The sequence below is a fragment of the Ranitomeya variabilis genome, chromosome 4 (assembly GCF_051348905.1).
Source record: "Ranitomeya variabilis isolate aRanVar5 chromosome 4, aRanVar5.hap1, whole genome shotgun sequence".
Taxonomy (NCBI): Eukaryota; Metazoa; Chordata; class Amphibia; order Anura; family Dendrobatidae; genus Ranitomeya; species Ranitomeya variabilis.
The window spans coordinates 489,995,110-490,012,268 of NC_135235.1; the positions used below are offsets into that span (position 1 = coordinate 489,995,110).

At 44.8% G+C, this 17,159-nt stretch overlaps 1 protein-coding gene across 1 annotated transcript in view; it reads left to right on the top strand.

Annotated features, from left to right (window-relative positions):
* The window catches only part of CHMP4B (charged multivesicular body protein 4B), a 44,471-nt gene extending 40,402 nt beyond the window's left edge, over positions 1-4,069 (top strand). Inside the window, exon 5 of the mRNA XM_077251959.1 lies at positions 2,706-4,069. Coding sequence (XP_077108074.1) covers positions 2,706-2,770 — 65 coding nt within the window. The 3' untranslated portion in view covers positions 2,771-4,069. The remainder of the gene's footprint in view (positions 1-2,705) is intronic.
* Positions 4,070-17,159: the final 13,090 nt, after the last annotated feature.

Below are 17,159 nucleotides of genomic sequence, written 5' to 3' on the forward strand. Positions count from 1 at the left end.
TTATTTATTAACTATTTTGTGTCACATAACTCTCTGGTTTAACAGAATAAAAATTCAAAATGTGAAAATTGCAAAATTTTCAAAATTTTCACCAAATTTCCGTTTTTTTCACAAATAAACTCAGAAATTATCGACCTAAATTTACCACTAACATGAAGCCCAATATGTCACGAAAAAACAATCTCAGAACCGCAAGGATCCGTTGAAGCGTTCCTGAGTTATTACCTCATAAAGGGACACTGGTCAGAATTGCAAAAAATGGCAAGGTCATTAAGGCCAAAATAGGCTGGGTCATGAAGGGGTTAATGTTGGCAAATACCTCCAAATGGAAATGTAGTATAGTTTTTGTGATTCGCTTTGTCTCTTTCCTCATGTGCAGGCTTTGCAGGACCTTAGGTATCCATGGTTTCGACCACTAGCAAGTAGCTAACTGGTACTATATCAGTGGTCGTAACCATGGATACCTAAGGTTCTGCAATACCTGCTCATAAGGAAAGAGACAATGAATCAGAAAATACTACATTTCTAATTGGAGGGATTTGCTAATAATAATATAATATTACTACATATTGGGATAGGATCTTGGAGATGGGAGTACCCTTTTAAGAGAAGTAAAAAGTAGCCCATCAGTCTTAAAGGCTATGTCTGATATCGCACAAGTTTTTATTGCTGCAATGCATATGAAATGAAACAGCAAACGATGTTCCTATGGATTCAGGGCTGGAGGTGCTGTTCACACCTGTGTCTTAGTGATGCTCTGTGTATTCTGAAGCTGCAGTCACTCTCCCTCCTGTCTGTCCCCCTACTTCTTCCTAACATTCATTAGATTAGTGGAAATTGGGTGGACGGACAGATAGCAGAGTAGGATATTTTTAAAGTGGACCTTTCACAATATTTTATTATTTAAACTGTAGGGGCAGAGAAGCTAATTATCTTTTTTCTTGTTTGTTTGCCACAGCTTTTCAGAGATGGATTTTAAAAGTATTATATGCAAATGTCCCCTTCAACTGATGGGGTATTAACATATTGTCCTCTGGGGTCATTTACTTTTTTTCCCCCCCTCTATTACTATTCCCAATTATATTAAGTTAGCGTTGTACAGAGAAATAGAAAACGCCTCAGCAGGTTAGAACCAGCTGACAACTCGCAGTAGTGTTTGTCACACTTGGCATTTTGGATCCATCCCAAGTATGTAATGACATGACAGCGCAGCTCTTTGCCTGCCACTGCAATGTCAGTAAGTGAAGGGTGCGAGATCTCACTTTGATCCAGATCACACACTATTCATCAGTGTTACCAGATCACTCGCCTGTTCAGACCTTCCATGCTGCTTTCTTATGATTGGACATTTCCATACAGGGGAAAAAGTAAACGCCCCCAGAGAATCTGTTAGCACCCCTTTTGGTTGCCTATACATTTCAAAAGTCCATATCACCACAATGCTAAGGAGACAAAAACAAAACACTTTAATTTGTCCCTTTTTACTGATATACACAGTTTAAATTCCAAAATATTATGAAAGGTCTTGAACCCCTTCCTGCTTTAGGGCGTGAATAAACGTTCTGGACAAGGGTCCGCAGTTGTGTGTGGGGGTGAGAGGAAGGGTGGGAGACTCGGAAGCTGAGCATGCTCCTTATGTGTAGATGCTACTATTACACAGTCGGCATCTGTGTCTTTAATAGCAGCAGCCAGTTGCTGCTTTGGCTGTTGCTGTTAACCATTTAGATGCCGCTGACAGATCTTTGGTATTTAAATGGAGCAGTTACTAGTGCATGATCAAAATATTGTTTGCACCCCAAATTGGTACAAATACAAGCGTCAGCTTACCACTCAAAAAGAAAGACCTCACACAGTGGACTCAATGGAAAATAAGTACCTCACGGGTACAAAGCAAAAACAAATATTTTTTACAAAATGTAGAACTTTTTTTCACTTAGAGAGCGAGAAAAACTTGATGCAAAATAGGTGTCCGTAATTGACCTGATCTATATAATCATGTTCCCAGGTAATTTTTACCACACCATGAATGCCATAAAAACAAGCCTCCAAAAAACGTGACTGAATGGCTTTTTTTTTTTTCAACATTTCAGAACACTTGGCATTTTTTTCACCCCGTTTTACAGTACACTATATGACAAAATAAGTGGTGTCACTCAGAACTACCCTTTTTTCTTGTCTGTTGGTGGAAATATAAAAGCGCTGGCTCTTGGAAGAAGGTGAGGAAAAATAACGAATGTGGGAAAATGAAAATAAAATAAAACCCCTGGTCATTAAGAGGTTCATCAAAATTATGCAACGTTGCTTCAGTTAATTAAATCTTTTTTTTTTTCCCCAAACACATTACCAGTAAATTTTTGAACGTGATCAGATTAATGCAGATGGATCTCCGCAACTTGTTCTGGAGCAGATGTCGTGTCACAGCAGCATACGGCATATTAGAGCGTGTGACTCCATGTCCTAATAAAAAAAAAAATATATATATATATATAATATATTTAGCCCCCCCCCAGTAAGCAGGAGGCAGGGTAACGGTTCTCTCCTGGGGAAAATAAATGAGGAAACCCATTCATTACAGTTGATGACCATGGTTCAGAGGCTACAGAATTCTAACTACACATGTCTGCCGCCTAAATACAGGACCTCTATCCAGTATTCCAGTATGTGTTTCAAAAACTAATGTTTTATTTTTTCATTTAACTTTTTAGCCAAGAAAAAGCAAGAGGAGGATGACGACGATATGCGAGAACTAGAAAATTGGGCAGCAGTGTAAAGTCTGGAGAAACCTTACATGGTCCATTGACAGACTGATTACTTGTTGGCATTGGGTGTACATATATCTGGGATGGAAGGGGGAGGGGTACAGAAAAGGACTCGGTGTCTTTCTACACCCCGTCTTCTTTCTCTGCTGGGAGCCTGGAGCGTAAATTCACAAAAACAAAACTGAAAGCGTCCGTGGCTCATTTTTGGTCTGATTTGGCAGGTAACGACTTTTGTCCTTTTCATCTATCATGTTAAAGTCCAGCGTTTGGCTCAACCTACAGATGCCAGACTGCCACCATCGATTCCTTGACGGTTGCTTCCCCTATCTGCTTGGCCTCACGTGCCTGTGCTGTCAATAAAACCCTGACTACATTACTTTCTTAGCTCTTGTCTCAAAAGCTTGGTATCCTTTAATAGCAATGTGCTGCTCACTATACACCACAGGTTCCAGAACCGCGGATGTCCCTGTTCACACTACTCACCGCTTCTACTTTTAGTCTTGCAGAGATCAGGCAGCAGCACAGGGGACTTTACATATTATTGGGGTCTTTATACAATGGGTATCCTGTCTTTACAGTGATGCAGTGAAGCTGGCACAAGGTGGCGCTGTCCTCACGGTTTTGTGCCCAGGCTCTAATGTGCACAGTAATGTCAGGCCAGGTATTCGGGATAATGAATTAGATAGGTTGTAGTTGTTTCACCTCCTAGCTGCAGATGGAAGATGGATCGTCCGTCTGTCCACACGTCATGTACGCTGGCTTTCATCCTTCACAATATCTTGTTTACAAGCATCTCGGAGCCTTTCTTCAATCACCTCGCACAACCATGTGCTCTTCTCTGCCGGGAGGAACAGTAGATCACCGGCCAAGAAGAGGGAAATTAGCAACCAGAGCTAAGGAGGTATAATAATTTAATTTACAAGCTGTACTTCTTCACACCAGTAATGTTACTGTTCGTTCGGATGATATGTGCGTTTTTCTTTTTTTTTCTTTTTTAAATATTCAGTTGGAAATAGTTTGCACTTTCTAATAAAAAATCTCTATATTCCTATCTTGTTTTTATGGAAGAATCGCCCCCTTTTTTTTTGCTTAGCAAAGACGCCCTTTTAATAAGTGCAACGTAGGATGAAGAGGCACCGCTCGGAAAGAAGTGTGTATACCCATATACAGTGTATGGCTGCACAGCTCTAGCTTTGTACATGGAGTGAATGTATTTTGCAATACTGTATGTTCCTGTTTATAACATTTCCAATTACTTTGAGATTGCATTCTCTCTGACTCATGACAGAAAATAAAATATATTTCGAAAAGTGATTGTGATTGATTTGTTCTCCGTTCTGTACAAAATGCTTTCCATTTTTGTGCTACTCTTGGTAATTCAGGAAGCTGAATTAGGGTCCTTAGAGTAGGAGAGACCATGTCAACTAGTCTTCCCAAACATACGCAACTCTGTGTCTATTAAATTATACCGTCTATTTTTTTTCGTATGCAGTTGTTTTGAAAAGAATTGACGGTTATTTAGGGCAGTAGGATCCTGGAGTTTACAAGCCAATTGTCTGCCAAAATGGGTGCCCTCTAACTTGTGGATGTATTACCAATCTCGGGCCATGTGAACATATTGCCTGAGTGAGCCACAGTCTTTAAAGGGAACCTGTGAGGTCCCCCGTGCCCCCAGAATGAGTAGTTGTGTCTGCATATGTATACTCCTGCCTAACAGTCCCTGTATTATATTACACACACAAACCTCTTTAGCTAAAGTATTTCTAAAGTCCATTTATGATATGTAAATGAGGCCTTTGACTAGTCCATTACTGTCCCCAGACTAAGCCCACTTAGCATTTTATCACGCCCCTGTATGCGCGATAACATGGCTTACAAGCACCGGCATCATCACCATTGCATGCACACAGTTTCTTTCAAGATTTACAGCAGCTTAAAGGTGTTGTTCTGAACTTTAAAATTGGCCTATCCTTAGGATAGGTCATCAATGTCTGATCGGTGGAGGTATGGCACTGCACAGCTGGGTTCTGAATATCCGCCCCATATTCGAAACAGTCGGTGAGCAGATGTGCAGTACCTGGTAGTGGCCACTATTCCACAACTGAAGGATAAGAAGAACTGAAAAAAATTAGAAGCACAGCCTCATCCGTTAGGACTAATGATGAACGAGCACGCTCGGATCAGGTGTTATCTGAGTCGCCGCAACTGCATGTGTTGCGGCTGTCGAACAGCCACGAGTCATGCAGCCGCGGCGACTCGATAATGCTGAAAATACTAGATTAGGACACGAGCGTGCTCAGATAACACCTTATCCCAGCACGCTCGCTCATCGCTAGTTAGGACACAACCTAGTCTAGATTAGATATCATACTTTCAATGTGCTCATATAATTTTCTAATATCTGCATAGTATAACCCACTTCCCCACATTGAGCACTCTTGGAGGCCTCTTTAGTGCTCAATAACAGTGTGCTTTTTCAGTTCATTAAACCCACTGTAATCTTCATTAGTATTTAATCACCTGTATTTAAACAGCGTTGAGGCACTGAAAGCATTTTCTGCTCTGACTCTCATTTTAGTTCAGCTTTAAAAAAGTGTTGCCCATGTTGGGGAGTCTGTGTATTATACATGCAGAGGCAGTAGGGCACTATCCTATACAGCCAGAGCTGCACATGTTGTTTTTTCATAGCTGTACATTGAAATTGGCTTCAAAGGAAAATTCTAGAAATTGTGATAAAAGAGCTAGTTTTGTTTCACCAACGTAAATAGATACGAAACATACTAGATTCCCAAACTTGTATTCATCCGTACAGCAAAGTTATTCTCTTTTAAATAGTTTAAAGGTGAATGTCGTAAGACAAATGGAAAATACTGTATTGGAATTGACTATTTTCTGTTTCAATCTATTGGCTTTACAAGAAGTGAAAACACATTGAGAATGATAGCCACCGGGAATCTGTCATAAGGACCTACCCCCCCCCCCCCCCCCAAGCCGTCTATATGGGCATATAGGTCATAGGAAGCTGCATAAAATGATATCTTCAAAACTCCTTGAGCAGCATGTCCATGGTCAACTTTCCTCCCACCTCTCATCTAACTCTCTCCTTGACAACCTCCAATCTGGCTTCCGCCCCCACCACTCCACCGAAACTGCCCTGACAAAAATTACTAATGACCTAGTCACAGCCAAAGCTAACAGACAGTTCTCCATCCTCCTCCTTCTTGACCTGTCCTCTGCTTTCGACACAGTCGATCACTGCCTACTGCTACAGATTCTTTCTTCCCTTGGCATCAAAGACCTCGCCCTGTCCTGGATTGCCTTATACCTATCCAACCGCACATTTAGCGTTTCCCACACCCACACTACCTCCTCATCCCGCCCTCTCTCTGTTGAAGTCCCTCAAGGCTCTGTCCTAGGACCCCTACTTTTTTCCATCTATACCCTTGGCCTAGGACAACTCATAAAGTCCCATGGCTTCCAGTACCACCTGTATGCAGACGACACTCAGATCTATCTCTCTGGCCCAGATGTCACCTCCCTGCTGTCCAGAATCCCGAAGTGTCTGTCAGCCATATCCTCCTTCTTCACCTCTCGCTTCCTAAAACTCAATGTAGACAAAACCGAACTCATCATCTTTCCCCCACCTCACGTATCCCACCTACCCAATCTATCTATTATGGTAAACGGCATCACGCTCTCTCCCGCTCCTGAAATCCGCTGCCTCGGGGTAACTCTTGACTCTGCCCTGTCCTTCAAACCTCACGTCCAAGCTCTTGCCACCTCCTGTCGCCTCCAACTCAAAAATATTGCCAGAATCCGTCCCTTCCTCAGCCCACAATCTACCAAAACTCTTGTACATGCTCTCATCATCTCCCGCCTCGATTACTGCAACACCCTCCTCTGTGGCCTCCCCGCTAACTCTCTTGCACCACTCCAGTCTGTCCTCAACTCTGCTGCCCGCCTAATCCACCTCTCTCCTCGCTACTCCCCTGCTTCTCCCCTCTGCAAATCCCTCCACTGGCTCCCAATCCCCCAACGAATCCAGTTCAAACTACTAACACTGATCTACAAAGCCATCCACAACCTATCCCCTCCCTATATCTCTGAACTAATCTCCCAATATCTTCCTTCACGTAATCTTCGTTCATCTCAAGACCTCCTACTCTCCTCCGCACTTATTCGTTCCTCACACAATCGCCTCCAAGATTTCTCCCGAATATCCCCCATCCTCTGGAATTCCATGCCTCAACACGTCCGATTATCCACCACCCTCGGATCCTTCAGACGGAACCTGAAAACCCATCTCTTCAGGAAAGCCTACAGCCTACAATAACCGAGCCGCCGTCTCACCACCGCCAGATCCGCCGCCGCCCACCCCTACCTTCTGTATCTTCCCCACTATCCCATAGAATGTAAGTCCGCAAGGACAGGGTTCTCTCCCCTCTGTACCAGTGTGTCACTGTAAACCTGTTTACTGTAAATGATAGCTATAACCCTGTATGTAACCCCTTTCTCATGTACAGCACCATGGAATTAATGGTGCTATATAAATAAATAATAATAATAATAAAAAAAATAATAATCTGAGGTCCAGTGTCTTATTCCAGAGAAATCTACATTTTTGTTATGTAAATTCAGGACTATGATCCAGACACTGATCTGCATGGGAATCTGCCTCCAGAGCTTATTTTGGATGAAAGAGGGAGTGACCAATGTAAAACATGTAATGGCAGACAGCTCGCTTTCTTCTGATCCACGTGTCTCACACTGGTAATGCCCCCTTTTATTTATGATATCTAGAGGCAGATTCTCGTGCAGATCAGTGGCCGGCCCATAGCTCTGAACAGATCATTTACATATTCCATAGAAATTCACATTTCTCTAGTTGCCTTCCACGACAGCCTCAGGAGGTTGTCTCCATACCCTAATGGGGGACAGGAAGCACAAGAGGTTAAAAAGCCCCTCCCACCTCCCATTAACCAGTGTCTTTCCTGTTCCCCATGGGGCATGGAGAGGTTCCTGGTACGCTGCGCGGCCGGCTCTGGCAGTGGTACCTGTAAATGTTTGGCGGGCAGTGGTGGTTGGGCCCTGGGCTTCCTCCTCCGCTTTCTGCTCCCGTCTCCTCGGATTCTGGGACCACTGTCCTGGTCCTCCTGCGTCCCCTTGCGGGGGTAAAGCGGACCAGCGATTCCCTCCCGGAGGCCTCCCTGAGCTCTCCGGCGTCTCCCCCTCCTGTGCACGCTGTTCGGCGACCCAGAAGTCACGGGGTGCTTCGGCGCTTCACTTCCGGGTCGGGCTCCTGTACAGGAGCGCTGTACTTCCGGGATTCCGGACCTCTGAACGGCGTGTAGGGCACGCTGCATCCTCGCACGCCTGCCCGGGACTGCGGAGGGGGAGGGGATGGCTAATTGCCAGGCGCTGTGGCAGCTTTTATTTTCTATATAAAGCTGCAGAAGGCGTCTCTCAGGTAAGCTGCTCAGATGGATACGTCTTGCCCTGCAGCTGCAGAGCCCAGCGCTCTCCAGGCCCCAGTAAGGGTGGCAGGGATGGGTCCCATTTAAGGGTGGTTTTTAGTATACATTCTTATACTGCTCTCTCTCTCATTTCAGGGAGACAAGCCTAAATCCACCTCTAAGCGCAAATGCGCTACATGTAATGAAAAATTACCCTTAAAATGGGAGAAAACATTGTGCCAACCCTGTACGGACAAAATAATCCGGGCTGAACATCCTTCACTAATTGAAGAGATACGTTCCTTGGTTAGGCAGGAGGTTCAGACCTCTATGGCCCCTCCCCCGCCGCCGCCACCACCACCCTCACCTGGTCCATCGCTTCCCAAGAAAAGAAAAATCCAGGAATACTCTGACGGCTCATATACGTCATCCTCAGTTAAATGGGAAGACGTCCTACCTCAGAAAACTCCTGAAATTAGAAAGTACCTGTTCTCTTCTGAACATATTGAGGAGTTGGTGTCTGCGGTGAGAAATACTATGGGGCTTAACCCCTTCATGACCGTGGGATTTTTCATTTTTCCGTGTTCGTTTTTCACTCCCCTCCTTCCCAGAGCCATAACTTTTTTATTTTTCCGTCAATTTGGTCATGTGAGGGCTTATTTTTTGCGGGACGAGTTGTACTTTTGAACGACATCATTGGTTTTACCATGTCGTGTACTAGAAAACGGGAAAAAAATTCCAAGTGCGGTGAAATTGCAAAAAAAGTGCAATCCCACACTTGTTTTTTTGCTTGGCTTTTTTGCTAGGTTCACTAAATGCTAAAACTGACCTGCCATTATGATTCTGCAGGTCATTACGAGTTCATAGACACCTAGCATGACTAGGTTATTTTTTACCTAAGTGGTGAAAAAAAATTCCAAACTTTGCTAAAAAAAAAAGAAATTGCGCCATTTTCCGATACTCGTAGCGTCTCCATTTTTCATGATCTGGGGTCAGTTGAGGGCTTATTTTTTGCGTGCCGAGCTGGCGTTTTTAATGATTACAATTCGGTGCAGATACGGTGTTTTGATCGCCCGTTATTGCATTTTAATGCAATGTCGCGGTGGCCAAAAAAAATGTAATTCTGGCGTTTTGATTTTTTTTCTCGTTACGCCGTTTAGCGATCAGGTTAATGCTTTTTTTTTATTGATAGATCGGGCGATTCTGAACGTGTCGATACCAAATAGGTGTAGATTTGATTTTTTTTTTATTGATTTATTTTGATTGGGGCAAAAGGGGGGTGATTTAAACTGTTATATTTTTTTTATTTTTTTAAATTTTTTTTAAACTTTTTTTTTTAACTTTTGCCATGCTTCAGTAGCCTCCTTGGGAGGCTAGAAGCAGGCACAGCACGATCGCCTCTGCTACATAGCAGCGATCTGCTGTTCGCTGCTATGTAGCAGAAAATCAGGTGTGCTGTGAGCGCCGACCACAGGGTGGCGCTCACAGCTACCGGCGATCAGTAACCATAGAGGTCTCAAGGACCTCTATGGTTACTGTCCTGACACATCGCCGACCCCCGATCATGTGACGGGGGTCGGCGATGACGTCATTTCCGGCCGCCCAGCCGGATGCGGTAGTTAAATGCTGCTGTCTGCGTTTGACAGCGGCATTTAACTAGTTAATAGCAGCGGGTGAATCGCGATTTCACCCGCCGCTATTGCGGGCACATGTCAGCTGTTCAAAACAGCTGACATGTCCCGGCTTTGATGCGGGCTCACCGCGGAGCCCTGCATCAAAGCAGGGGAACCGACATCGGACGGGATAGTACGTCCGATGTCGGTAAGGGGTTAAAGAGGAACCCGTTCCTCAAACTATACAGGACGAGTTATTTGGCATTCACACTGATAAACAGACTGGCTTTCCCGTACATAAGAGTATTATTGACATGATCAATAATGAGTGGGAACTTTCAGAGAAACGGCTAACCACCCCGTCAGACTTTAAGCAGAGGTTTCCTCTGGATGAGGATTCAATTAAATGGAACATCCCAAAAATAGATGTTCAGGTGGCTAAGGTGGCTAAAAAGACTGCCCTGCCGTTCGAAGACTCCTCCCAGTTAAAAGATCCTCTAGATAGGAAGATTGAAAGCCTACTTAAAAAATCCTGGGAAACCTCCACTTCGGCTCTCAGGTTTAGTATTGCATCTACCTGTGTGGCCAGGTCTCTCTTCCGCTGGATGGAAGAATTAGAAAACCACATGTCTCAGGGAACTCCGAGAGATGATTTATTGGACTCCTTGCCTATTTTACATAGAGCAACGGGTTTTCTTGCAGACACCTCCATGGAATCTATCAGTGTAGCCGCCAGATCCTTAGTCCAGACAAATTCAGCCAGAAGAGCGCTCTGACTCAAGATGTGGAGTGCAGATGTGACTTCAAAAATAAAATTATGCTCCATTCCCTTTAAAGGAGACTATGTTTTCGGGCCTTCATTAGATGATATCCTGGAAAAAGCCACGGACAGGAAAAAGACTTCCTGAGCAGAGACCCCCCCAGAAAACGTCTTTTTCGGCCCTCCCAGTCTCGGCCCTCCCAGTCTCAGCCCTCCCAGGCTAAGGGCAAAGGGAAAACCGGTAGATGGAGCTATGCTAAGGGGAAACCCAAAAATATCCTTATCCCCCAGCAGTCACAACAAGAGAAACAATGACTCCGATCCAGTAGGGGGAAGGATCTCGAACTTCATTCACAGTTGGCGGAATATCTCCAACAGCCCCTGGGTTTTAAGTGTTATCTAGCAGGGTCTTTTTATAGAGTTCGAAGCCCCCCCCCTCCCAGGATCTTAAGAGTCACCTCCCCGTCATCTCGGGAGACTCAAAAATTGATGATGTCAGGATTACAAGACCTGATGGCTTCGAGAACAATTTCTATGGTCCCAGTAAATGAGCAGGGAAGGGGGCATTATTCCCGTATATTCATGGTAAAGAAGCCCTCCGGACAAGCCCGGATCATAATAAACCTAAAAGCTCTCAATCAATACATCACTTAGGCCGCTTTCACATTTGCGGTTGTGTCCACAGCGTTTCTTCCGCAAATATCCGCATGCGTTGTGTATTCCTATAATTAACATTAGGAACGCATGCGTTTTTGTGTGTTCGCGTTTTGCCGCGTTTGACGACGCATGCGTCGTCTGTGGCTTGGCGCGGAAATGCAACATGTAGTAATTTTTAGAGGCGTCAATTTGCCGCCTGGAAATGTATGCGGTCGATTGCGTAAGGTTTGCGCCCAAAAAACGCATTGCAGTCTATGTAAATGCATGCGTTTTTAGCACATGCGTTTGGTTGCGTTTTTGAACGCATGCGTTTCAATTGAGAAAAACATGTCTAGACACTGATAAGCCACCCCCCACATACAAGGTGATAAAGGGAGGTAGTGGACATTTGCAGGTCACTACTCAGCAGACAGAGAACCAGACCAGAAAGACGAAAGCACCTTGGAGGAAACAAGACTCTGAACAATGTGAGTATATCCTATCCAATGCCTTTCTTTTCAATTTTCTGTCTCTACATGTCCTAATTTCTGCCATTTCTTTCTTTCTGCACGCATCAGAATGTCTTCTTCTTCTGATGATGATGAGCAAACGCCTGGGCCTGCACAAGGGGAACATGTCAGCGAAGTGAGTATTCACCTCCTCAGATTGGTAAGTATTCACTGTCACATCTACACATATGACAGTGTATATTTTCCTTTTTTCAGAGCACTTCTTCTACAGCGGAAGAGACTGGGCAGGAGACTGGGCAGGAGCAGCGGGTGGCACGGCGGCAGCGTGTAAGTATACCTGGCTGACTGTTTATTGTATCCTCATTTTACAATTCTTGAATCTTCATTTCTTTCTACTTCTCTCTTTCTTTCCCTTTTGCTTCAGCACTATTTTTTTTTTTTATTTCAATATTCATGCCATTCCTCTGCTTCTGTTTTCTGTCTTCCATATGTTAATGTCTCCAATATTAATGTCCTTTTTGTTTTTAGGTTCCAGAACGGGATGAGGACCTCATAGAGAATGACCAGGGAGAATGAGCACCTCATCTCCCTGGTCCATGAGCGAGTCCTGTTGTGGGACACCCGGGATCCACTGCATGCCAACAACGTGACGATCCGGCTGCTTTGGAATGAGGTGGCCACAGCGTTGTGGGATGGCTGGGCCAATGCCCCGACTCGGGTCCGTTCTGCATTTGGTAAGTATCGCAATGCAGTGTGATGCAGTCAAGACCTTGGCCATGCTCGCACAACTGTGTATGATGATAGAAAGTCATTAATTTTTCTCAGCACACACAGTTGTGTGACCACGGTCAAAAGACCATTGTCCTAACTATTATGATTTGTTTTGTCAACAGTGTCAAAAGTCAAAACACGTTGGCGATCGATGAAGGACCGCTTCAACAAGGACCTGCGCCAAGAGAGCCGGCTTCCAAGTGGTTCTGGAGCAAGGATCCGAAAATACAAGTACCACCGCATCCTTGCGTTTTTGAGACCGGTCCTTGCACGAAGAACGTAAGTATATTGGTTAAAAAAAGAAAAATGTTTTGTACTGCTACCATTTTTTGGTCACTATTTTGAATCAGTATTTGGAATCCAAAACCAGGAGTGATTGATACATGCAGAAGTGGGGCATGTGTTTTTTTTAATACTTTTCCTCACATAGTTCCACTCCAGGTTTTGGCTTACCAATAGTGATGTGAAATACTGAGCAAATACTGACAGTGTGACGGCAGCCTACGCAACAGATCTATAGTCATCAAGTCAGGTGTCAGAAATAATGGATTCATGATGCACAAATAATGGCTCCTGATTTCATTTTTCCTGACACTTGTCCTGGTGAGTATAGATGTGCCTTGTATGACCTCCATCGTCCATTCATATTTTCCATCAGTATTTGAAATCCAAAACCAGGAGTGATTGATACATGCAGAAGTGGGGCACGTGGTGTTTGAATACTTTTCCTCACATAGTTCCACTCCAGGTTTTGGCTTACCAATAGTGATGTGACACTTGTCCTGGTGAGTATAGATATGGCTTTTATATAGAGATGGCTTGTATCGCCTCCATCTTCTCTTCATATTTTACATGAGTATTTTGAATCCAAAACAAGGAGTGGTTGATGCATGCAGAAGTTGAGCATATGGTTTTATTATACTTTTCTTCCTACTGTTGTACTCCTGGCTTGCAAACTCTGATGTAAAATTCAGTCCAAATAGTGCTAGTGTGACCTCTGCCTTAATCTCAATGTTTATATTCCACAGGAGTTATCGTTTTGTAAATGTTTGGTATTTATTTATTTTTTTTTTTTTCTTTTTTCACAGCACTTGGAGCTCCACTGTTGGCCCAGGTTCTGGAGCGGTCCTTCATCAGTCAGCCACGGACCCATGCCAGCCATCCTCCAGCGCTGCAGCAAGTGGGCCTGCCACACAACCTGGAGACCAGGAAGCTGGTCCATCAGGTGTTTTCCTTCCCCAGTCCTCTGCCTGTAGCCAATTTTTTATGGGCTCCTCCCGGCAGCGGCAGAGGGCCGCGGACAGGTCACTCATGCCCGAGTTTTTGCACTTGAGCTCGGTCTTCCACGAGGGACTCAAGGCGATGGGTGACCGACTGGATACTGCCATTAGTCATATGAGCACACGTATCCAGGAGGTTACCACAGCCCTTGCCCAAGTGAAAGCCGACCTCCAGAGGCCAGCACATAATTTTTTTAATCAAATAGAACAGGGCATGTCGGAACACCTTAGTCCCGATCTCCAGATTAGTGTTATGCAGGCCTGCAATGCTGCTTACGTGCAGGCTATGCAGCAGAGTCGGTATTTTCAGCAGACAGTGGGGGCATTTCCAACAGTGCCCACACTGTCACGCTTTACCTCTATGCCGACATCTGCTGCATACCACTGCACGGCCACCTCCATTCCAAACACTGCCGGACCTTATTATAGCACCACCACCATGCCGAGTGCAGTGGGACAGCCCACCGCCACCACCATGACAACTGCTGCTCCTGCTTGGACCTCCTCCACTGCCACCACCATGCTGCAGCCGCAAGACCCTGGCCTGTCGTTCCCCGCCACCACAAGAATGCCGCTGCCGGACCGAGGCCTGTTACCCACCACCACCACAAGAATGCTCCTGCCGGACCCAGGCCTGTTACCCGCCACCACCACAAGAATGTCGCTGCCGGACCCAGGCCTGTTACCCACCACCACCACAAGAATGCCGCTGCCGGACCCAGGCCTGTTACCCGCCACCACCACAGAAATGCCGCTGATGGACCCTGCCCTGGCGTTCCCCGCCACCACAAGAATGCAAAAACAACGGCAGATGGACCGTGACAGGTCGGCCACCACGGCAAGGCCAATACAAAGTAGCCCAACGAGGCTCCCCGGACGGCAGCGCCAATCCAAAAAAGGGAAAGGCAATAAAAAAACAAAGACAATAGCTATCCCTCCCCCCTCACCTCCCAATGTGTCTGTAATGTCTGGTTTGTCTCAACCTTCTAGTTTGTCTCTGCCCTCTCATGTGTCTAGCCCAATCCTCGAATTTCCCGACCCCACTAGTTTTATTGCACCTTCTCCAGCCACCCCTGCATCGTCGATAGTTAGCCAGCCCTCACTGCTCCACACCCCCCAATTTCGGCAATCGACCCCAAGCAGGCGCAGTTAATTTTTGTTTTATTTTGTTAAAATAAATATTCATGTTTTTTTCCCCCTATAAGGTTTGGATAATTGTGTCTTTCACCGCCGGCAACACACACCGTGCGCCAAATCCAAAAATGCGCCGAACATATTTTTTTGGGCCACCTCCTAGCTCCAGTAGTTAGTTAGTACAACACAGAAGGTTTGTGTGTGTTTGGTATACAGAAAAGAGGTTGCCCAAAAAAAAAAAACACTTGTATTTTCACTCTGTGACTTTTTGTCGCAGACTGAAGACAAAATGGTGGCAATACACAGCTGAATACACAGCTGTAACTATACTCAACTGGTCGTGTCTTCACAAAATCGTTAGTTATGACACCAAACCGGCAGAGTAGAGAAATGCCTTGTATTACCTCCATTTTATCTTCTTTGTACATTAAATCTATTTAACACAAAGTGAAGGTACGATGTAGGTGATACAAGGCATATCTATACCCAACAGGACTTGTGTCTGAAAAAATAAATTCATGAGCTATTTATTGATGCATCATGAATTCATTATTTCTGACACCTGACTTGATGACTATTGATCTGTTGTGTAGGCTTCCGTCACACTGACATTATTGGCTCAGTATTTTACATCACTATTGGTAAGCCAAAACCTGGAGTGGTTAAATGTGAGGAAAAGTCAAATAAAAATATAAACACCACCTCTGCATTTAACAACCACTCCTGGTTTTAGCTTATATACTGATTTTAAGTAATGAACAAATACTGAGAATGTGATGGCACCAAACAGCCATCGTCTACACAGTCTGCCTCAAATACCTACTGGTGAACCGAGTCAGAACGCAATGACGTCAACAGCCAAGCCCAAAAACCGTTAGTGGTGTGTAAGCAAATACATGTGAGACATGGTGGAGATACTAAAAGAGAATTACTTTATTAAAACAAACATTATCAACAAGTTGAAAATAACTGTTACACACCCAAAGCCAACCGGACATTTCACACCATATTGTCCTGCCATTCCACACGTCCAAGGTCTGAATCAAAAAAGGCAGCAAATTGGTTCCGCATGTGGCCTACTTCAACTGTTGACCGCAGCGGGTGATGACGGTAATCAGGCAAAGGGTTTGCAACAGGTTCATCAAGTTCAATGGTGGGTCGCTCCTTAGCCAGAATGAAACTGTGGAGAACCACACAGGCTTTTACCACCTCATCCACTGTCTCCATTTTTAGATTTATGGCAGTTGCTAGAATGCGCCATTTGGACACCATAATCCCAAAGGCACACTCTTCTGTTCTGCGGGCCCTGGTTAGTCTGTAGTTATAGATCCGTTTTGTGCGGTTCAAGTCCCGACTTGAATAGGGTTTCAGGAGATTTTCACTCATCTGAAAGGCCTCATCCCCAACCATTACAAATGGCATCGGTGGGCCTTGAGTGTTGGGGAGAGGTCGTGGCTGTGGAAAATTAAAATTTTTGCCATAAACACGTTGGCCCATATCCGAGTTTTTAAAAGTCTGTGAATCGTTGCCACGGCCAAAAGCACCAATGCCCACTTCAATGAAGCGACAGTCCGCATCGGCTATTGCCATGAGAACTACTGAAAAATATTTCTTGTAGTTGAAGAACTGTGATCCCGTTCTGGCTGGTTTGATAATCTGGATGTGCTTCCCATCCACCGCACCCAAACAGTTGGGGAAATCACACACAGTCCAAAATTTATCAGCAATTTCCATCCACATGTCCTCCGTGGCTATGGGTATAAATTCTTCACGGAGAATGTTCCACAAAGCCCGGCAGGTGTCAAAAACTATTCCGGACAGGGTGGTAATTCCAAGGCGGTACTGGAAATGGAGGGATGACAAGCTCTCTCCAGTTGCAAGAAATCTGTAAGAAAGAAAAAATAATTTACAAAAATGCAAATATTACATGTCAGACCAGCAATAATTATGACTAGCATTTGTTTAGAATTATTACGTACCTTAAGGACCAGGAGACGTTCCTCTGGTGGAATCGCTCTATGGAGCTGTGTGTCCTGTCTCCGGATGGCTCCTTGGACGCGAGCAAGCAAATCCTGGAAAGAGTCTTGTAACATCCTGGTATATTCCGGGAATTTTTCCGGGTTCTCATTGAGCTCGACATACAGGGTGTGATATGCACCACTGCTCTCCCGCAGTTCTACAATGGGGTGTTGTCAAAAACGCCTACGCAGTGTCCTTCTCTGTCTTTCACGGTTTCGGTGTTTCTCCCAAGCAAACGCACACGCAAGAAAAATCTTGATGCTT